Raw genomic sequence first — 24,258 nt, 5'->3', positions numbered from 1 at the left:
TGAGGTGGAACTGGTGGATCTAGCCTGATGGAAGATCAAATCTACCCTAAAAAAACCAAAAACCAAACCCACTGCCGTCTAGTCGATTCCGACACATAGTGACCCTATGGTCTATTGAACAGAACACTTTTTGAAAGGACAAGGAAAACACATTCAAAATAACACTTGGCATCTGTCTTTTGTATAGTAATGATGAGTAATTGAACCAGAAAACTCTACATGAATATTTTAGATGGAAAGCTTATTAAATTTAAATTATTAAAAAATGTAAATTATTACTAGTCATTTATGTTATACAAGTAGTAATTACAGAATGTTGGACTTTTTTTTCTTCTACTCCAGTCAAATTGTTCATCCACTATTGGAGCCATGGGTCCTGGGAATATTGGACCACCAAAATCAGAAGAGGTCAAAAGTAAGCTATTTAATAAAGCAGTATATATTAATATAATCTTTTTCTTTGTAGAAAAATTACAGGGGAGTAATACTAACCAACATTAAAAAAAAAAGTTGCTGTCTTGTCGACTAACTCATGGCAACTCATGACAACCCATGCGTGTTAGAGTAGAACTGTGCTCAATAGGGCTTTTGATGGCTGATTTTTTCAGAAGTAGATCACCAGGTTTTTCTTCCAAGGCACCTCAGGGTGAATTAGAACCTCCAACCTTTAGGTTAGCAGCCAAGCACATTAACCTTTGCACCACCCAGAGACTCCAGTACACACTAGCATTTATTAAAGAGGATCTAAAATAATTGTGAAAATGATGAATAGCCATTTATATATAAAGATGCCGTTGTTACCCTACTGTTGCAGGTAAGTTGTTTTTCTAGTAATAGAAATAAATTTGCTTTGAGTCATCCACATTCTTTGGCATATATTCTTGAGATAGAAAACCAAGAAAGTAGCGTGTGGTTAGACAACTTTTTATTATTTAGGGTCTAGTTACCAAGATCCTTAAATTATTCACCTTCTACCCTCCTAGATTCTGACAACTTCACAGAATTCATTCATTTTTCAATATTTATTGAGTGCCTGTTATATACCAGGCAGTATGATTGTCTCAGACTACAATCGAGATCAAATTAGAAAGGGTTTCTGCCCTCATGTAGCTAATAGTGTTTTAAAAAAGACAATAAAATAAATAACCACAATTTTATCTTACATTGAAATGCTTATGAATTAATGGCCATGGGGTTACATATAAAAGCACAGGTCCAATACACTAGAATAAATAATTTGAGTGTTTTTCTAGCATTTTGGTCTATACTTTTTCACAGAGTTGAGCATTTCACACGTCTTTAAAAAATAAAAGGCTCTAGTTCTATTGGTTATTATCACAGTTACGGGAGGATGAGCAGAGGGAGGAAGTGAAATTCATTAATTAATTTAGCTAATTGTAAAATACTTTATCTGGAAAAAATGTTTAATGTAATGGCTAAAATGAGGTCTAGGGATGATTTTAAATCTCCTGTTGCTATAATCAAGAGTCTGTTTGCCTTATTCGAATGATATTCACTCCATGGAGAACTAGTTCAAATTTGGATTATTTCTGTGCTACCTATATTCCTGAAAATGTGGGTCAAATAATCTCTGAATTTGGAGGGCAATGAGTCATATGCAAAAAATTATATATAAATCTACAGTTAGACTTTACAAAGCCCATGCTAGATTAAAAAAAAAAAAACATGCTAGATAGAAGCAGACAATTTCAAAAGTATGAGCAGAATTAAAAAACTAACAATCAGATGCATTTCTGGGAATGCTTAAAAGGACCTAAAGTAATGTTCTGCACCTGATATGGGTCTCAATTTACTGCCTCAATAGTTGGAACAGACGTAAACCGGGCTTTTGTATGACTACTACAGCCTGTCTACTTGAAACATTGAAAGATGACATGTAGACACTCAGGCACATGCTCAGTTCTGCATGAAGGACAAAGAGATTTTCTTGAAAGTTCATGTCTACATGAGGAAAACACTGAGTTAAAAAAAAAAGATCATTGTTGCCACTGTTTTCAGTTTCTTTAATATTTTTAAGAATTGTATCATGTTTTCATGGAGAAGGCCTCTAAGGATTTTTATATAGTACACAATGCAGTACTGCTAAATGAAAGTAGCCAGTCCGGAAAAGCTACATACTGTTATGATACCAACTATATGACTTTCTGGAAAAAGCAAAATTATACAGACAGTAAAAAGATCAGTGGTTTCCAGGGGTTTAAGAAGAGAGGAGAGGAATGAATAGGGCACAGGGCATTTTTAGGGCAGTGAAGCTATTCTGTATGATGTTGTAATGGTGGGCACATGACATTAAGCATTTGTCAAAACTCTTAGGACCGCACACACACAGAGTGAAGCCTAATGTGAACTATAGACTTTAGTTAATAATGTGTCAATATTGGTTCATAAATTATAACAAATATATTACAGGAATGCAAGATGTTAATAAAAAACAATGTGTAGTGGTAGGGAATAAATACGAACTCTGCAAAAAATTTTTTTATTTACTGTACTTTCTACACAGGTTTTTTTTGTGGGGGGGGAACTTAATACTGCTCTAAAAAAGAAAGTCTGTTTAAAAAAAAACATACACAAAAAGCAAAATAATACATTTCTACCTAAATCAGATTATTGTATGTTCGATATGTAGTTTTTTTTTTTTTAAAACAGTCAGTACACACATTGTTCTATGACACTGGTTAACAACCCCCGACATGTCAACACTCTCCCTTCTCAACCGTGGGTTCCCCTTTTACCAGCTTTCCTGTTCCCTCCTGCCTCCTAGTCCCTGTCCCTGGACTGGTGTGCTCCTTTAGTCTCATTTTGTTTTATGGGCCTGTTCAATCTTTGGCTGAAGGGTGAACCTCAGGAGTGACTTCATTATAGAGCTGAAAGGGTATTATCCAGGGGTCATACTCTCAGGATTCCTCCAGTCTCTGTCAGGCCAGCAAGTCTGGTCTTTCTTTTTGAGTTGGAATTTTGTTCCACATTTTTCTCCAGTTCTGTCCAGGACCCACTATTTTGATCCTTGTCAGAGCAGTCAGTGGTGGTAGCCAGGAACCATCTAGTTTTACTGGACTCAGTGTGGTGGAGGCCATGGTAGATGTGGTCCATTAGTCCCTTGGACTAATCTGTCTCTTGTATCTTTAGTTTTCTTCATTCTTCCTTGCTCCCGAAGGGTTGAGATCAATGGAGTATACAAGATTGCCACTCACAGGCTTTTTTTTTTTAAGAATTTTTATCGTGCTTTAAGTGAAAGTTTACAAATCAAGTCAGTCTCTCACACAAAAACCCATATATACCTTGCTACACACTCCCAATTACTCCCCCTAATGAGACAGCCTGCTCTCTCCCTCCACTCTCTCTTTTCGTGTCAATTTTGCCAGCTTCTAACCCCCTCCACCCTCTCATCTCCCCTCCAGGCAGGAGATGCCAACATAGTCTCAAGTGTCCACCTGATCCAAGAAGCTTACTCCTCATCACCATCCCTCTCCAACCCATTGTCCAGTCCAATCCATGTCTGAGGAGTTGGCTTTGGGAATGGTTCCTGTCCTGGGCCAGCAAAAAGTTGCAGGGCCATCACCCACCGGGTCCTTCCAGTCTCAGTCAGACCATTAAGTCTGGCCTTTTTATGAGAATTTGTGGTCTGCATCCCACTGCTCTCCTGCTCCTTCAGGGGTTTTCTGTTGTGTTCCCTGTCAGGGCAGTCATCGGTTGTAGCCTGGCACTATCTAGTTCTTCTGGTCTCAGGATGATGTAGTCTCTGGTTCATGTGGCCCTTTTTGTCTCTTGGGCTCGTAATTACCTTGTGTCCTTGGTGTTCTTCATTCTCCTTTGATCCAGGTGGGTTGAGACCAATTGATGCATCTTAGATGGCTGCTTGCTAGCGTTTAAGACCCCAGATGCCACTCTTCAAAATGGGATGCAGAATGTTTTCTTAATAGATTTTATTATGCCAATTGGCTTAGATGTCCCCTGAAACCATGGTCCCCAGACCCCTGCCCCTGCTACACTGGCCTTCGAAGCAGTCAGTTTATTCAGGAAACTTCTTTGCTTTTGGTTTAGTCCAGTTGTGCTGACCACCCTTGTATTGTGTGCTATCTTTCCCTTCACCTAAAGTAGTTCTTATCTACCATCTAATTAGTGGATGCCCCTCTCCCACCCTCCCTCCCTCCCACCTCCCATAACCACAAAAGAATGTTTTCTTCTCAGTTTAAACTATTTCTCAAGTTCTTATAATAGTGGTCTTATACAATATTTGTCCTTTTGCAACTGACTAATTTCACTCAGCATAATGCCTTCCAGGTTCCTCCATGTTATGAAATGTTTCACAGATTCCTCACTGTTCTTTATCGATGCGTAGTATTCCATTGTGTGAATATACCATAATTTATTTATCCATTATTCCGATGATGGGCATCTTGGGTGCTTCCATCTTTTTGCTATTGTAAACAGTGCTGCAATAAACATGGGTGTGCATATATCTGCTTGTGTAAAGGCTCTTATTTCTCTAGGATATATTCCAAGGAGTGGGATTGCTGGATCGTATGGTAGTTCTATTTCTAGCTTTTTAAGGAAGCGCCAAATCGATTTCCAAAGTAGTTGTACCAGTTTACATTCCCACCAGCAGTGTAGAAGTGTTCCAATCTCTCCACAGCCTCTCCAACATTTATTTTGTGTTTTTTGGATTAATGCCAGCCTTTTTGGAGTGAGATGAAATCTCATTGTACTTTCGATCTGCATTTCTCTAATGGCTAATGATCGTGAACAGTTCCTCATATATCTGTTAGCTACCTCAATGTCTTCTTTAGTGAAGTGTCTATTCATATCTTTTGCCCATTTTTTAATTGGGTTATTTGTCCTTTTGCAGTTGAGTTTTTGCAGTATCATATAGATTTTAGAGATCAGGCACTGATCAGAAATGTCATAGCTAAAAACTTTTTCCCAGTCTGTAGGTAGTCTTTTTACTCTTTTGGTGAAGTCTTTGGATGAGCATAGGTGTTTGATTTTTAGGAGCTCCCAGTTCTCTAGTTTTTCTTCTATGTTCTTTATAATGTTTTCTATACTGTTTATGCCATGTATTAGGGCTCCTAATGTTGTCCCTATTTTTTATTCCATGATCTTTATCGTTTTAGATTTTATATTTAGCTCTTTGATCCATTTTTGAGTTAGTTTTTGTGCATGGAGTGAGGTATGGGTCTTGTTTCATTTTTTTGCAGGTGGATATTGAGCTATGCCAGCACCATTTGTCAAAAAGACTGTCTTTTCCCCATTTAACTGTTTTGGGGCCTTTGTCAAATATCAACTGCTCATATGTAGATGGATTTATGTCTGGATTCTCAATTCTGTTCCATTGGTCCATGTATCTGTTGTTGTACCAGTACAGGCTGTTTTGACTACTGTGGTGGTATAATAGGTTCTAAAATCAGGTAAAGTAAGGCCTCCCACTTTGTTCTTCTTTTTCAGTAATGCCTTATTTACCCGGGGCCACTTTCCCTTCCATATGAAGTTGGTGATTTCTTTCTCCATTTTATTAAAGAATGTCTTTGGGATTTGGATTGGAATGGCATTAAATGTATAGATCGCTTTCGGTAGAATACACATTTTTATTATGTTAAGTCTTCCCATCCCTGAGCAAGGTATGTTCTTCCACTTATGTAAGTCTCTTTTGGTTTCTTGCCGAAGCGTACTGTAGTTTTCTTTGTATAAGTCTTTTACATCTCTGCTAAGATTTATTCCTAAGTATTTAATCTTCTTGGGGGCTACTGTAAATGACATTGACTTGGTGATTTCCTCTTTGATGTTGTTTTTGTTGATGTAGAGGAATCCAACTGATTTTTGTATGTTTATCTTGTATCCCGATACTCTGCTGAACTCTCCTATTAGTTTCAGTAGTTTTCTGGAGGATTCCTTAGGGTTTTCTGTGTATAAGATCACATCATCTGCAAATAGAGATACTTTGACTTCTTCCTTGCCAATCTGGATGCCCTTTATTTCTTTATCTAGCCTAATTGCTCTGGCTAGGACTTCCAGCACAATGTTGAATAAGAGTGGTGATAAAGGGCATCCTTGTCTGGTTCCCGATCTCAATGGGAATGTTTTCAGGCTCTCTCCATTTAGGGTGATGATGGCTGTTGGCTTTGTATAAATGCCCTTTATTATGCTGAGAGATTTTCCTTCTATTCCTATTTTGCTGAGAGTTTTTATCATGAATGAGTGTTGAACTTTGTCAAATGCCTTTTCTGCATCAATTGATAAAATCATGTGATTCTTGTCTTTTGTTTTATTTATGTGGTGGATTACATTAATTGTTTTTCTAATGTTGAACCATCCCTACATACCTGGTATGAATCCCACTTGGTCATGGTGAATTATTTTTTTGATATGCTTTTGAATTCTATTGGCTAGAATTTTGTTGATGATTTTTGCATCTACATTCATGAGGGATATAGGTCTATAATTATCTTTACCTGGTTTTGGTATCAGGGATATGGTGGCTTCATAGAATGAGTTTGGGAGTATTCCATCCTTTTGTATGCTCTGAAATACCTTTAGTAGTAGTGGTGTTAACTCTTCTCTGAAAGTTTGGTAGAACTCTGCAGTGAAGCCATCCAGACCAGGGCTTTTTTTTTCTTGGGAGTTTTTTGATTACCTTTTCAATCTCTTCTTTTGTTATGGGTCTATTTAGTTGTTCTACCTCTGTTTGTGTTAGTTTAGGTAGGTTGTGTGTTTCTAGGAATTCATTCTTCTAGGTTTTCAAATTTGTTTAAGTATAGTTTTTCATAATAATCTGATATGATTCTTTTAATTTCAGTTGGGTCTGTTGTAATATTGCCCATCTCCTTTCTTATTTGGGTTATTTGCTTCGTCTCCTGTCTTTCTTTTGTCAGTTTGGCCAATGGTTTATCAATTTTGTTGATTTTTTCAAAAAACCAGCTTTTGGGCTTGTTAACTCTTTCAGTTGTTTTTCTGTTTTCTATTTCATTTAGTTCAGCTCTGATTTTTATTATTTGTTTTCTTCTGGTGCCTGTGGGTTTCTTTTGTTGCTCTCTTTCTATTTGTTCAAGTTGTAGGGATAGTTCTTTGATTTTGGCCCTTTCTTCTTTTTGGATGTATGCATTTACTGATATAAATTGGCCTCTGAGCACCGCTTTTGCTGTGTCCCAAAGGTTCTGATAGGAAGTGTTTTCATTCTCATTGGATTCTCTGAATTTCTTTATTCCGTCCTTAATGTCTTTTATAATCCAGTCTTTTTTGAGCAGGGTAATGTTCAGTTTCCAAGTGTTTGATTTCTTTTCCCTGCTTTTCCTATTATTGATTTCCACTTTTATGGCCTTATGGTCAGAGAAGATGCTTTGTAATATTTCAATGTTTTGGATTCTGCTAAGGCTTGCTTTATGACCTAATATGTGGTCTATTCTAGAGAATGTTCCATGTGCACTAGAAAAGAAAGTATACTTGGTTGCTGTTGGGTGGAATGTTCTGTATATGTCTACGAGGTCAAGTTCGTTGATTGTGGCATTTAGATCTTCCGTGTCTTTATTGAGCTTCTTTCTGGATGTCCTGTCCTTCACCGAAAGTGGTGTGTTGAAGTCTCCTACTATTATTGTGGAGCTGTCTATCTCACTTTCCAATGCTGATAGAGTTTGTTTTATGTATCTTGCAGCCCTGTCATTGGGTGCATAAATATTTAATATGGTTATATCTTCTTGGTGTATTGTCCCTTTAATTAATATATAATGTCCTTCCTTATCCTTTCTGTTGGATTTAACTTTAAAGTCTATTTTGTCAGAAATTAATATTGCCACTCCTGCTCTTTTTTGATTGTTGTTTGCTTGATATATTTTTTTCCATCCTTTGAGTTTTAGTTTGTTTGTGTCTCTAAGTCTAAGGTGTGTCTCTTGTAGGCAGCATATAGACGGATCTTGTTTTTGAATCCATTCTGCACTTTCTGCCTTTTTATTGGTGCATTTAGTCCATTTACATTCAGGGTAATTATGGATAGGTATGAATTTAGTGCTATCATTTTGATGTCTTTTTTGTGTGTGTGTTGTTGACAGTTTCTTTTTCCCACTTGATTTTATGTGCTGAGTAGATTTTCTTTATACATTGTCCTTTCCTCATATTTGTTGTTGTTGATTTTTTTTCTGCTGAGTCTGTATTTTTCCGTTGTATTTTATTTTGATGAGCAAAAAAGATGGGGCCCACGCCTCCCGCCGGCCTCGGACCCTCGGGCCCCACGGCCGCGGAACCGGGGATGAGCGGGCGCGGCGGTGACTGGGCGGTGTTGGATTTTTTTTTGTTTGTTTTTTCTCCCCCCCCACCCCCACTCCTTCTTTTTCTCTCTGTAGGATAGTTTATCTCCTTTGTGGTTACCTTATTATTTACTCCTATATTTCTGAATTTAAAAGTTTTATTTCTTTGTATCACCGTATCTTCCTCTCCCTATGGAATGCGTATGATTACATTTCTTAGTCCCTTTTTGTTATTTTAATGTCGTCTTCTTTTATATAATAACATCGCTGTTACCCTGTTTTGAGCTTTTTTTTTTTTCTTGCTTTGTGTTTTTGGATTTCCCTGTCTGGGTTGAGTTCTGGTTACTCTGCCTAGTGTTCTAGACTTGGGTTGATACCTGATATTATTGATTTTCTAACCAAAGATCTCCCTTTAATATTTCTTGTAGTTTTGGTCTGGTTTTTACGAATTCCCTTAACTTGTGTTTATCTGGAAATGTCTTAATTTCATCTTCATATTTAAGAGACAGTTTTGCTGGATATATGATTCTTGGCAGGCAGTTTTTTGCCTTTAATTTTTTAAATATGTCATCCCATAGCCTTCTTGCCTGCATGGTTTCTGCCGAGTGGTCTGAGCTTATTCTTATTGGCTCTTTTTTGTAGCTGACTTTTCGTTTATCCCTCGCTGCTCTTATAATTCTCTCTTTTATCTTTGGTTTTGGCAAGTTTGATTATAATATGTCTTGGTGACTTTCTTTTAACATCTACCTTATGTGGAGTTCGATGAGCATCTTGGATAGATATCGTCTCATCTTTCACAATATCAGGGAAGTTTTCTGCCAACAAATCTTCAACAATTTTCTCTGTATTTTCTGTTATCCCTCCCTGTTCTGGTACTCCAGTCACTCGTAGGTTATTTCTCTTGATAGAGTCCCACATGATTCCTAAGGTTTCTTCATTTTTTTTTTAATTCTTTTATCTGATTTTTCTTCAAATATATTAGTGCCAAGTGATTTATCTTCGAGTTCAGAAATTCTAGCTTCTACTTACTCAATTCTCCTCCTCTGACTTTCTATTGAGTTGTCTACTTCTGTAATTTTATTGTTAATCTTCTGAATTTCTGATTGCTCTCTGTCTATGGATTTTTTCAGCTTATTAAACTTTTCATTATGTTCCTGAATAATCTAATTTCTTCAGTTGCTTTATCTCTGTGTTCCTTGGCTTGTTCTGTGTATTGACTCATTTTCTTCCTGATGTCTTGAAGGGTTCTGTATATTAATCTTCTGTATTCTGCCTCTGGTAATTCCAAGAATGCACTTTCATCTAGAAGATCCCTGGATTCTTTGTTTTGAGAGCCTGTTGAGGTGATCATGGTCTGTTTCTTTATGTGACTTGATATTGACTGTTGTCTCTGAGCCATCTATAAGTTATTGTATTAGTTTATGCTTGCTTACTGTGTCGTAGCTGCTTGCTTTGTTTTGTTTTGGTATACCCCTATGGGTTGCTTGAGTGAGCTAGCTTATTTCGCCTTTGGAGCTGTGGTGTCCTGTCCCCAGCTGGCTAGAGCTGTTATCAGGTATATTAGTCTAGGAGTCCATTCAGTTTTCTTGTATGAATTCACAGGTTTCCAGGTAGCTGATCATCAAGTGTGTGGTACAGGCTCTGTCCTACAGTTTTAGAGGGGCAGGAGTGATTGGTGTATATACCAGTATCTGATTGCAGCAGAGGGTCACACTCTGAACAAGGCAGGGGGCTGAGAACCAATCCCTGAGTGTCTCTGAGGAAAACGCGTCTCTGTTTCCTAGAGCGTGTTGGTGGGTGGGTTCAGCAGAGGGACCATGGGCACCCACAGTTTTTGGTTGTAAGGACTGGGAGGTACCAGTTATCTTTGGACCACTGTTGCAGGTGGCTGGGTGACCTGAGTGGAGCTACCAGTCCTTAGGTCCCTGATGTGAGTAGGTGAGGACCTTGTTTAATAGGCAAAGCAACCTCAAATGTCAAACACCCACCTCTCCATTGCACAGGTGAAATAGTTGGAGTTTGCCAACAAGGGCCTATTCTCCTGAAATAAGCCCACACAGGTCCATGCAGAAGGGAAAGGTGCTCAACGTCCATGGACACTTTATGTCTGGATAGGAGCCACTTCTGTCCTGGGCTCCCCTGGTTAATGGAGCTAGCAAATTATCTTTTTCCCCCAGTTGCAAATTTTTTCCTTCCCCAAGGCCGGGAGGATGGCTCCAGGTGCTCACCAGGGTCTATCTCAGGCCTAGGGATTCAGCCACTGAAGCTGGCTTGGGGGTGGGTGGGGGCGCTGTAAAATATACACAAGTACTTAGCTTTTGCTGAGAGCGCCCTTCTCCTCAGGTTCCGGAGGTGTGAGTGGGGTGTGTGGCTGGCTGCTTCTCCCTGAGGAAACTGTGGCCAAACACTAGGACCAGCCCGTTGCCACTGCTGCTCTGGGAATGGTGCCTGAGGGCCCCCCACGATTCAAGTCCAGCAACTCCTCTCTGCTTCTGAATGGTCTCTTCCTTCCCTTGCCCCTCAGTTCATTGTCTAAGCTTGCCTTTGATGCTCAGGGCTCCCAGCTTGTCACAAATATACTCGTTTCACTTGTTTTTTTGGGTCTTTGTTGTAAAGAGGGCTTGCCTGAAGCGTCCGTCTATCCTGCCATCTTGGCTTCACCTCTGATATGTAGTTTTATATAAAATGGGAATATTTCTGTCTTAGTCTGGGTTCTATGGAGGGGCAAAACCAGTGAAGCATATATAAATATATATAGAGAGGGAAATTTACTTCAAGGAAATGGCTCACACAATTGTGAGGAAATGGCTCATGCAATTGTGCCATTTGGCAAGTTCCAAATCTGTGCATCAGGTAACAGGCTGAAGACCTCTGCTGGTTCATGTGGTTGCAGTGGCTAATGAACTCAAAAATTTGTGGGTCAGCAGGCCAGAGGCCTCTGCTGGTTCACAGGGTTGCTGGGGGTTGGCGAATCCAAAATTTGCACGTGAGGCGGCAGGCTGAAGACTTCTGCAGGTGAATGTCCCAAGGACCAGAGGTTAGGTGACAAGAAGTGTGCAAGGTCCAGAAAGAGAGAGCTTTGCCAAAACATCCACTTATATACTGGAGGCAGTCCATACCCAAAAGGAAACTCCCCTTTCAACTGCTTGGCTACTCATATCATATCACAAAATAGAAGGTGATTGCATAGCGTCTGCCAAACCACTGAGAATCATAGTCTAGTCAAGTTGACACATAAAGTTAATCATCACAATTTCTTTGCTTATATATGTATAGAGAAAAAGACTAGAAAGCTATATGCCAGAATGCTAACAGTGATTATCTCTGTGAGTTGGAGTATAGATTTTTAAATTTTCTTCTTTTTGCTCTTATGTCTTGTCTAAATATTCTACAATTAATATGTATTAGTTTTGTACTGACAAAAAAATTAAAGTCAGTTGTTACTAATTTAGGTTAGGTTCGGAAAAAACAAGCTAGTGATTACAAATAGAAAATGTTTTATTTGAATTGTCCCAAACTGAGTGTGAAGAAGAATGCGAGCAATTTTAACCCCCCCCCCCCGTAAGGGAGCAATTTAGAGGGGAGAAATGGGCAACAGTTTCAGTTTTATCTTCCGTTTCTTTACAGTCATTCCTCAAACCAGTGTTGAAATTAGCGAGGACATTTGGAATTCAGAAGAGGTTCCGGAAGGAGCAGAGCATGATGATATGTGGGATGTTAGAGAGATACCCGAGTAAGTCAAATGAAGCCTGGAATGTGTTTAAGAGTTTAAGTTAGATATGTCCTCTGATACCATTCTATTTTTTGACAAGATTCATAAAGTAACTTACACCACAGAAAAGATAAAACTGTAGTGACACACAGAAGACATGTGTAATTGATGATTTTTTCCTTTATAGAGAAACAAATAATAAAACATAAAACCTTCCTTTCAGTTACTATCTAACAAAAGAATGAAAAATAGAGTCATTTCCACTATAAATTTACATTTAATGCCAATTGTGCAATGTAGAACTAACAGTGGGAGAAGCCCAGCCCCTTAAATTACAAGCATTCATACAAACTAAATTACAAACCATGTTAATGTATCAAAGACCTACTTTTAATTATTCAATGCTCCACAATTTCTATAAAAGGCTATGCTCTCCCTCTAATTATCAATTTACCTGTACTTATTTATTAGATATTTTTAGAAGTATATAAAAAAAAGAAGTGTAGTTAGTATTTAGTATATTTTACCTTGCATTGTACCTTTTTCAATATCATCAAATTATAAACATGAAATTTAGAATAATGATCCTAAAAAGCTTTCACTCTGATTAAAAAAAAAAAAAAAGCTTATACTTTTAAGGAACTTAAAGTGTGTTTACATACATAGTTGAAATTAATGCTTAAAGAGACTAAGCTTAAAAATAACCTGGAATGAATATTTAGAATAACTTGTAAACAAAGGTAATAATTACTAAATTATAATGTGCTTTATACATTCTTGAAGATTTCTATGACAAGTGATCTGACAACTTTTCTAATTCTGACTACAAAACTGTGCCACGTCCTTTAAGAAAACACCTATTCTTCTATCTTCTATGTCAGTTCTGAAAACAGAAGCAGGGGGAGACTGCAGATAATTAACTAGAAAAAAAAGCATTCAGCTTTAGAATAAATAATGTCAAAAAATGTAAACCTCATAAAAATAAAAAACAAAAGGAGATTTTTAAAACAGCATTTCTGTCTGCATCCTAAGAATATAGAAGAGTTTTTTTTTATGTTTATGTAATGCCCACACAGCCATATGAAAGGTAAGATTTAAGCCACTCATTTGTCATGTTGTCTAATGAATGCCAAACATCTGTATGTGGCAAGCTCCAAATTTGCATAAATTTTCACTTTTCATCCTGATATTTGATGTTCTATAGATAGAGCATCCATGAAAGTGTTAAGTGAATAATAATGCCAATCAAGATGTGGAGAAAATTGCTGTATAATATTTTTTTAATCTTTATTTTCTACCTCATGCAAATACATTTCAAAATATCCCAAAGCCTAATAGGAAAATGGGTGAAGGATATGAATAGGCAGCTCACAAAAGAAGAATCACAAGTGGCCAAACGAAAAATAATAAGGATCTTTAAGGAGATGACCTTAGAGGGGAGTATGAGGGTCTTTATTTGGGAGGTTTTTTTTTTTTTAATTTGAGACATTTTTGAAGGAAGATTTGGTATGTGAGTAGACATAATGGATGAGAAGAAAGCGTTAAAGATAATGCTATGGTTACTAGTTTGGGTGACTGGATGAATATCAATGGTATTAACTGTAATAGGGAATACGTGGAAGAGAAGCAGTGAGTTTGATTTTGGATATGTGCATCTGAGATGCCTTTGTGGCATCCAGGCAAACCAATATACAAGGCAGTTGGAAAATTGAGTCTGGAGCTCAGGATAAGAGCAGGATCCATTTGGGAATCACCGGCATATGGATCAATACCTTTCTGTTCTGTTTTAACCTGGCTTCACCTTTGCAAATATTTGGTAGATGTTATAGCCTATTAAGAGAAAAGTGCTCCATTTCAAATAGCTACTTATTGTTAGTCCTGTTCAAACTCAGAGAAATCCCTTTTGTTGTTCTTGGGCATTCCTATTTGCAAATGGTCAGAAGTTCAATCTAGTCCTTTAGTCTTCCTGCCCAGAGATTTACCATTTGTTCATTAGGGTACAATCAAAGGGAAAAAACAATTTTTGCTTATTTCATTCCATCTGAAGAGATAAGGGTAAGTTATGGCTGGGTGCTTCTAAAAACTATTGTATCCCTAAGGGCCCAAATTTGGGAGGAAGAAAAGATTTGTGAATTGATATGTATGTACTAAAATACCAGAAAATTTTTTCATTGAACTAAGAATTCTATAGGACTAGAGTCTAAATTCTGTAGTGTAGCTGTGCTGGCTGCATTACCAGTCTTCTACTGTAGAATTTTAGAGGAGGAAAAGACCATAGAGATCATTTAGTTCAAACGCCTCTTCCCTCATAAATTGTATAAATATGGAAGCTGAGACCCTATGAGTTTGTGATTTGCCCACGGTCGCACAGTTAATGACAGAAACACTAGTAAAACTCAATTTCCTGACTCTGCTCTGTGGCTTAAATTTAGCAGAGGAGGGTTTCTATCCATCAAACTCTGGACTATGAGTCCAGTATTTTTCTGAGCCATCGTTTTCCAGGAAAGGACCTTTCTTTTTACTTCTACTTTTAATCTTTATTAGAATTTCCCTTGATCCAGTTTATTTGTATAGTTCTAAAACAGCTAAGCTTTATTTGAGGCAACTAGTATATATGAAATAAATAAAACCCTACTTTTCAAGTGTTTGGTATTTTTTTTTACCAAATTTCTAGACTTCTTTTATGTTTTGCTATGTACCTGAAAACAACAAACGCTTTATGTAGTACTTTTGTTTTTTTGTAATAGCAATAATAGCATGTCCTCATAAGTTCTAGTCTTTTCTGTGACAGAAAATTGCTCTTCCATTTCAATCTCTATTATTATTGACTTTTCTTCAGATATGAGATTATATTCAAACAGCAGGTGGGAACTGAGGATATTTTCCTAGGATTGACCAGAAAGGATTCTTCTACAGCATGTTGTGAGGATCTTGTGGTAAGCCTGTCTCCTCCCCTGCATTTTCTGTGAGACCATTATAGCTAAATTGAATGAATGTTGTGTACATAATGCTGTAGGCAAGGCTGTAGACTCTTTAAAAATAATGATTGCTATATTTCAGGTACTAGGGGAGTAATGAGCAAGACCATTTAAAATTGGTAAACATTTACAGACATGTGATAAACTAAGTTTACATGTGTGGATGAGATTTACAAATAAACACAATAGAATTATATGACACAATACAGGATTTCTAGTCCTATTAAAACTGCCCAATCCACTCGGACTGAATCTTTTTCATCCTAGTCCCGTACATGCCATACGATTGGTTTTTAACTGATGAGTTGACAGGCAATCAGAATGAAATATTTTCTTTCCTGAACCTGTCTTATTTCTGTATCTCTTTTAATGGCTCAACTTGCATTGGGGGACTTAAAAAGGGATTTTCTTCTTAATTTTTGGCCCTGAATTTGTGATTTAAAATACGAAGAAGACATCTAAAAAGTTACTTGACTCCTTTATCTGAATGACACTACAGAATGTTGGACAGTATCCTTGCCAAGACAGTGTTTCATATGATAATCGTAGCAATACCTATAATGTCAATTATACTACCTTACTTTTTCTCGTTTGATCCTCATAGTGATCTTGTGGGAAAGTCTGGGGTTACTTAGCCTAGACAGTGGAATGAGACTCATTTTGGCAGCATACGCAAGTACTTCTGGTATTGGAAATTCCTTTTTTGAGATCAGGGGCTATACTTCCACCATTGTCCCCCCTCTTACAATACTCTACATTATAGAGTAGTAAAGTATTTATAAAACCACCACTTGCCATCAGTTCCAACTCATGGCGACCCCATATGTGTCAGAGTAGAACTGTGCTCTATGGGGTTTTCAGTGGCTGATTTTTCAGAAGTAGATTGTCAGGTCTTTCTTCTGAGGCATCTCTGGGTCAACTGGAACCTCCAACCTTTAGGTTAACAATCGAGCAAGTTAACCATTTGTACCTCCCAGTGACTTCAAGGTGTTCATAGGAGATATTTAATATATTTTCCTTAAGCAAATAGTAATGGAATCTTTCTTTTGCATGAACTTCAGGATTTCTTTTATTAGCAAAATCTAAGATAGTCAATTGAATCAAGTAACATAATGGGAATAGTGACCTTAAGTACCTCAGGAGACTTTTCTAACTCTAATGAGTTAAGGTTTCAAGTGGTCTTGAAGTAATCAGCTCCCAGGGTTTTATCAGTAATATCAATTGATCAAATTCCTCTCTCTTAACCTTATGTTTCTGATATTGTTGAAAATTGCTCTAAACTCTAGAGAAATTCTAGACCCTAAATAAATAAAACTGTTGTGGGCCTTTCCATTTCTCTCCTGCAAATTGCTACTAGTTTTATTAATAAAGGTATCCTGAATGAAGAATCTTGGAAACTAAATCACACCTCAGGATAGAAATATACAGTTTACCTAAAACTCAACAAGTATATGCGGCAGAAGAGTTAATCCCTCCCTCTAATGAATTTATAATTGATTGAGGAGACAAAACTGACATAAATGAACTCATTTTATTGTTAACAGTTCTAAGTACACTAGGAGTTCAGAAGGCTTGGATAAGTGCCAGATGAAGGCACCACTGAATGAAATGAAATAAAATTTGCTGGTCCTGTGGCACTTTACCACACAATTAATTTGTACATTTAAGGTAGTAGTGTGCCTTTTTTTTTTTTTTTGGCATACTTTTCTTTTTCTCTTTCTTTCCATTTCTTCATTTGTTCATTCATTAAATACTTGGTGACTACTACTACATATCAGGTACCGCCCTAACTACTAAAAAAAAAAAAGAAGCAGTTAATTGCCCTCAAGGAATTTAAGAAGATGGACCCCTAACAAATCATTGCAACTTGGCATGGTAAGCACATATTTAGAGGCATATAGCAAGTACATGGTGACATAAGGCAGAAAGGGATGAACTCCGATTGGGTGGATAGGATTTCTACAGTGAGCAACAGGGGAAGGGAGGGCATTCCACGCAGAGGCAAGAAGATAAGGAAATGTATCCAGGCATGATATAGCGTGGTATATTGAGTAAGGGGTGAGTATAACGAGAATAAAGAATAAGTATGGATAGTGGTGTGCTATTAAACTAGCTCTGAAAAAATAAAAAAAGAAAGCTTTTTATCTTGATTTTATCCTGAAGGCATATTAATGTTGATATCTGCTGCCATTGCTTAACCCCATTGTTAAGACTCAGGCTAAAGAGGTTGTTGACCCATATCAAGTATTTCTTGCTCAAATTTATAAGCTTATTATTTCTGTTTATTATGTGGCATTTTCTTAAATCTAAGACACAATCAAATTGTAAATGTGCCATTTATTTAATAACAACTTTTGGGGGAAAATTAGGTACTCTACTATGTTAAATGTATACATTAATTGTGTAGTGCATCCCAGTATCAGAAACATTAAAATATGGGGGAAATTAAACCTTTGAATTGGCGAAATATGATATTGGGTCTTGGACCTGGTCCATATCTAACAATCCAATCCAGAGACTTTAAGGAAATCCCTACTTAAGCTATGGAAGGTAATAGGAGTACAGAGATCAATTTGTTTAATTGCAAGGAGGGATTTGGGGTTTAAATATGCACAAGGGATAAACTTTGACTGAAAACACAATAAAATAGTATTTAAAAACAAAGTGCACAAGGAATCATCCTTTCCCCTACCCTCCTCAGACTCCAAATACAAAAGCAAGATTTGTGAGTCCTAAATCAAAGTGAAGGTGCCCTGGTGGCACAACAGTTAAGCACTTGGCTCCTAACTGAGAGGTTAACAGTTTGAACCCACCCAGCGGCTCCTCCGGAGAAAGACCTGGTGATCTGCTCCTGTAAAGATTACAGCCAAGAAAACCCTGTGGGGCGGTTCTACTCTGTCATATAGGGTTGCTATGAATTGAAATCGACTCAACGGCACCCAACAACAACAAAAAATCAAAGCTATGTTCCGAAACAGAATTCTGAGTTAGAAACATGTATGAGCAAACCTTCCATTCTTTCCTTCTAACCCCAAACAAAAAAGCCCCATTACCCAAATTCTGCCTGCTTTATTATCCTTTGCTGTTCTGCCTTTGACTTTGTAGCTGCCAAGCTTGTTGTTGTTGAGTGCTGTCGAGCTGATTCCAACTCATAGTGACTCCATGTGACAGAGTAGAACTACCCCATAGGGTTTTCTTGGCTGTAATCTTTTATGGAAGCAGATCACCGGATTTTTCTCCTGCAGAGCTGCCAAGCTACCCTTGCCTTAATCTCACTATTAAGATAGAGTGTATTTAGAGATAGAGCCAGGCCAGTAGTTTATAATTTGTTTTTAAGCAGAAAAACCTTTTTTTTAAAAAAATTCTATGAGAAAGCCCAATATATAAAACCTTTAAAAGTACCACTGTCTTCATTGAAAGGGTATTGCCACCCATGAGGCAGCTCCTAAGAGAACAACTTGGGCTGCTGGGAACATGATTTGATAGATGCTGATCTAGCGTCCCCTCCTTAACTACAGTTGAGAAACTAAGGTCAAGCTTACAAGGCTTCAAATATTTATATAAATTAACAGAAGAATAATAAGAGAGCCAAAGGACTTCTTCTTCCTAGGTCACACACACACACACAAGCACACACACACACACATATACATACATATATATATACTGTTTTTTAAAACCTCCTGTGTAGGAGACCGCTATCTTGTTTTATTTCATTTTATTTTTCCTTTCTTCCTCTCTATACTCTCCATCCCTCCCTACAAGGCTCCTGCTCTAATGGGTTTGATATAGATCCTTAAATACATATGTATTGATGTTTGCAATGATTTTTAAAAATTCAACAAGTGTTTTCTGAACACTTAACTATGTGCCAGATACTAGATCTATAGTGTTGAACAAAGTAGGCAAGGTTCTTCTTCTCTCAAGGAGCTTACTGCCAAGAAATCAAGGAGTCTCTAAGAAAATAGTACAGTGGCAGCTGTTAGGTGGGCTTACTGTACTTTCATAGATTTATCCAATAAGGAAACAATGAGCCCAAATGGATACAGTTTATTACTTACACAGACGGCATAAGCAAGATCAGCATGGTGTCAGCTCCCTGTGTCCCTTTGCCCACAGGACAAACAAACAAAAAACCTATTACATTGAACAAAGGGGCTAGGTGACAGGCAATGTGCACAGTAGGCAACTCTGTCGAAGAACCAGCTCTAAGACTGCACCTGTATCTGTACCCAAGGGGAGCAAAGTGGAAAGTCCTATACTTTACTGCAACCAGGGAGTTGGATGAGAAACTGCCTTGTGGCAGCCTCCCACTAGACAGAGAGCCTTTCACAAAGTAGAGAGGCAGATAAGAAATGGCCTTGAGGCAGCTCCTCACAAGACTGCCTATCTTCCCATGTTCCGGGAGAATTACAGGACCTTCTGCTAAGAGCTAGGTCAGACTGCGGCTGAGCCTTGCCTACATGAATATGTGCAAGGTCACCAGAATGCCATAGTGGAGCAAGTTCCCTACATATACACTCTATGAATAAAAGCTTTTATCCCAATTGTTTTCACTTAATATCATATCATGATTATAACAAACATGTACGTAGTGCTTACTATGTGTCAAGCATTTCTCTAAGAACTTTATCCGTAGTAACTCAGTAATCCCCACCCCAGCCCTATGAAACAGGTGCTATTATTATTATTATTTTACAAATGAGATTGCTGAAGTATAGAGAGATTACACACCGCTTAAATTTACACAGTTAGAATGTGGCAGATCTGCAATTTGAACCCAGGCTATTTGAATTTGATAGAAAGTATATGCAAAATGATTTGAGCTCAAAGAAGAGAAAGTCCCAGCAGACTTCACAACAGAGATGGCATTTGACTGGGATATTTGAAGGACAGATAATAGCTTGCCCAGCTGAAAAGAGCAAAAAAGCTGTCCAAGCAGAGTGAATAGCATAAGTAAAGGCATAGTGCTGTGAAATCATATGGTGTGTTTTGAGAACTATTTGTGATGTTCTTAGAGCCCCAGAATGTACTAGAGTGAAGTAATAGAAGATAAAACAGAATAGGTGGCTTAGAGCTAGTTGTGAAAGCCCTTGAATGTTATACCATGAAATTTGGACTTTATTTTGTAGGAATTAGAGTTACTAAAATTTTAAAGCAGGTGAGTTAAATGACTAGATGCATATGTCAGAACAGCAACTCTAGCGGCAGTGTGAAGATTGCATTTGATTGTAGTTATGGTGAGTGATATGTATGAGTTTGGGAGACTGATGGTAGAAGAACCAGTTGGTAGACATTGCACTAGTCCTGGAGAGAGAAGTAAGAGCCTGGACTGTGGCAGTGGAGCTAACCAAAAAACCAAAAACCAAACCCAGTGCCGTCGAATCAATTCCAAATCATAGCGACCCTATAGGACAGAGTAGAACTGCCCCATAGAGTTTCCAGGGAGCACCTGGTGGATTCGAACTGCCGACCCTTTGGTTAGCAGCCGTAGCCCTTAACCACTAAGCCACCAGGGTGGGCTAGAGAGAAGAAAATGACTTTAATAGTCATTTTGGAGGTAGCATCACTAGGACTTAGAAACTGGTAAAATGAATGGGTGACTAGGTGAATGGTGATGACATTAATCAAGCTATGGGAATATAAAGTGGTTTATCTTTGGATGGCAGACTTAGTGATGGTTTTTATTTTTGCTCATCTGAATTTTCCATATTTTTTACAATTACCGTTTTTGGAATGAGAGTAAGCAACCAAAGGGTGGTTTTGTTTGTGTGTTTGAAGGGGGTGAGAGGCGTGGAATGCAAAAAGAAGACAACAAAGTTATAGGAAAAATATGTTAAGTTTTGGTTATTTTGAGTTTGAAATGCCTGTTGGAAATCTTGTTGGAAGTGTCCAGTCGACTGTTAGAAATACAAACCTCTGTGTAACTCAAGAAGAAGAACAAGACTGGAGATTATTTTCAGAGTTGATGATGTTTGCTGTCTTCAGGAGTTAGAATATACCACCACAGAGTGCTGGCTTTGCATTAGACTTGAAATGAAATGAAACTGATTTTCAGTGGTGTGGTGGGGAGGGGGTGTTAGAGGAATGTTAGGAAACTTTCAGGAGTGGTACTCACTTGGGATAGAGTAGGTGGCCCTTGGGATGGGGCCAATAATCAGAGACAGAGTTCAAACAGAAGCATTGTAAATCCCCAATCCAGTTCCAGACTGGGTATTAAAAACCAAAAGGAGCTGGATCGGTGAAGTAAGGTTGAGATTGTGGCATGGCTTTAGAGATACAAATAAAGATGATGTGGAAGTCGAGAATCTGTCACAGAAATAGGGTAGGAGGGAAATGGAGACCAGCCTACCTCTAAAAAACAGGACCGATTGAGGTACTAGACCTCTTGGGTACCAACTGGAGAAGGTGGAAAATGAACTCCAGGTATCGCAGATATGTCGGAAGACAGCCTGGATTCCCCATAAGACTCTTTGTGGCAGGAAGTGGGATGGGTGCAGTGGGAAAGCAGGTCAGATTCCTATGTTCCTCCATAGGTGTTGAACAGCAAACCATCTCTCAAATCTAGAAATGAATGGACTATTGATATATTGCCAAATGGCTCATCATTTGTTCTAGGAGAGGGGAAGAGCAGCCTGCAGATAGCTTGATAGATCTGTTGAGCTAGAATGGATACATAATATTTTGATGCTCCTGCTTTGATGGATCTGTATTGATAAGGAAACTTTCTGAAGTGACCTAAAAAACAAGCCATTAAACCTGATTTTTTTTTATCATCACCTCACCCCTGAAACTTACCCATTCTTTTTTTTCCCCCCTTGTGCACTTTATGTACTTTTTTCTTTTTCTTAAATTTGTGGTAAATATATAGGTAACAAAACATCTGGCATTTCTACAATCTTCACAGGTATAGTTCAGTGACATTAATTATATTCACCGTGTTGTTCAACCATCACCCTCAACCACTCCTGAATTTTTCTATTACCCTTAACAGAAGCTTGGTGCTCCCTAAGCATTGTATCTTTCTTCCTCCTCCCTCTCACCTGCCCTTGGTAACCATTAATAAACCTTGATCTCTATACACTTGCCTATTCTAGATATTTCATATAAGTGGGATCATACAATATTTGACTTATGTCACTCAGCATAATGTTTTCAAGGTTCATCCATGTTGTAGTGTGTATCAGAACTTCATTTCTCTATGACTCCTTACCTCATTCTTAAATCTCACTGAGAATGGGGTAAGAGTCAAGGATGGGATAGGGTCAGTCACCATCTGGCAGACACAACCAGGGGTCACATTTTATCATAGGTATGAATCTCAACTGGTTTGTTTTTTTTCTGTACATCTCAGAAAGGGCTATCAATCATTCAGAGCGAAGTGTCTGCTCGTCCTCTGGGAATTCACTTGTTTCTTGAACGGTCTGATTCTCAAATCCTGATTTCTCCCTTAGGTTACAGCAGTCATATTTATTTACTTTTAATGAATAAATAGATTTGACTGCGTGATAATAGAATGGATTCTCTGTTCCATTTAAAATTCTAGAGGATGTATACCTAGTTTTTTTGGTAGTATTTCCGATTATGCTAACTGTATTCGATCAGTTATATATCAGACTGTGTGGCAGGGAGAAGGATATTTGAGCTGTAGTGTGATTCCTCATTATCAGCTCCAGGCAGCATAGTAAACCTTCCATTAAATGTCTAGTAGTTCTCTCGGTAATACGCATACATTTATAGGGAATATCATAACACACTCACAATGATGGTGGTGGTAGGGAATGGATACCCCCTTAAAAGCTAATCTAATTGTGTAGACTTTTTTCTGACTAAAAGTAATATACATTTAAAATTGTAAACAATACCAAAATTAATAGAGTTGAAAATAAAAGTTCCCCCCAATATAAAAGAGAGAGAGAGTTAGTTAGAATTAGTTTGAGATAGGCTAAGAGTTAGAGATGGAATAAAGGTAAATGTCTCTTATATATATAACTTGGTAATAAAAATCAGTAATTTTGTATTTTGATGATATCATTTTGAGAAGGTTTCATCAAAGTATCTGAATCACAAGGTCTGGCATCCTTAAGGGAGCTGGCAGGAACTTCTGAATCCATGTAAGCAGATTCACAGATTGACCCTGGTAAGCACCCATATTTGAGGGATCTCCAAAGGAAGACAAGCTTGAGTAGGATATTCAGAGACGGGGGGAAACCATAAAAGTATCTACTGCTGTAAAGAGGTAAAGCAGGATTAGGATGCCAAAGGAAGATTTGTCAATTAAGAAGTCTTTGGTGACCTTTGGAAGAGAGCAGCTTCAGTGGTGTGGTGGAATTTAATGCCAAATTGAAGAAAACTGAGAAATGAATAGAAAGTGAGGAGGAGAAGGCAGAAAATATAGATTATTCTCTGAGGCAGTTTGACAGTGAAGGAGAAGAGAGAGGGGAGATGGTTGTTGGGAAGAGGCAGGGCTTAGGGGAGTTAGAGGAGTTTGTTTTGTTTTGTTTTAGGATCAGGGATTTAAGTATGCTTTCAGCTGATGACAAAAACCTATTCAGCTGATGACAAAGGCTTATTCATTTATTCATGTAATATTTATCGAGTGCTTACTGGGTGTCACCAAGTAATGATGAACAAACAATAAGAAAGGTCCCTAAGGGACTTTTAGAAATGGGTGGAGGCATTTTCGGTTGTCGCAGTGATTGCAGGATGTTATTGGCATTTCGTACTCTTAGTACTCAAGAACTAGGGGTACTTTAAATCCTGCAATAAAAAGATCAGTCCTGAACAATGAAGGATTGTCTTCCACAAAATGCCAGAAGTTCTCCTTCCTAGTTTAGAAACACTAATTAGTGTGTGACCACTTAGCAGCAGTCCATCCAGTTGGACTACTCTTTCCTTCTTTTTTATCTTTAATAACCCCACTCTGTACTGGTTTTCTTCCAAAATCACTGGCCACTCCTCATCTCCTTTGCTCCAAAATCACTGGCTTTTCCTCGTCTGCCTAGAATTCCCTAGGAATTACCTGTGTCTTTTTTTAAATCTATTTTCTTTCTATCTAGTCCCATGGCTTTAAATACCATTTATCTCTCTAGTCCTGACCTCTCCCATGAGCTTCAGATTTGTTACTGCTTACTTGGCATCTCCCACTTGTTTAATAGACACCTCAAACCTAACATGCCTGTCTGAAACCAAACTCTTAGTTGTCTTCTGCAAACCTGTTTCTCATCCATCTTCCTCATCTCAGTAAATGGTAACAAAATTGCCATTTTGCTCAGGCTAAAAACCTAAATCATCCTTCATTCCTCTCCATTCT

General features: G+C 37.9%; 1 protein-coding gene across 3 annotated transcripts in view; it reads left to right on the top strand.

Moving 5' to 3' along the window:
• The window catches only part of DNAAF6 (dynein axonemal assembly factor 6), a 124,353-nt gene that overhangs the window by 11,074 nt on the left and 89,021 nt on the right, over window positions 1-24,258 (top strand). For all 3 annotated transcript variants that reach the window (XM_049872004.1, XM_049872006.1, XM_049872005.1), the window contains exons 3-5: window positions 343-415; window positions 11,883-11,988; window positions 14,807-14,903. In XM_049872004.1, the coding sequence (XP_049727961.1) occupies window positions 343-415; window positions 11,883-11,988; window positions 14,807-14,903 (276 nt within the window). The remainder of the gene's footprint in view (window positions 1-342; window positions 416-11,882; window positions 11,989-14,806; window positions 14,904-24,258) is intronic.

This window comes from Elephas maximus, chromosome X (assembly GCF_024166365.1).
Source record: "Elephas maximus indicus isolate mEleMax1 chromosome X, mEleMax1 primary haplotype, whole genome shotgun sequence".
NCBI classification, from domain to species: domain Eukaryota; kingdom Metazoa; phylum Chordata; class Mammalia; order Proboscidea; family Elephantidae; genus Elephas; species Elephas maximus.
Note: the sequence above shows the minus strand (reverse complement) of the source record. Positions and strands in the feature narration are given on the sequence as shown.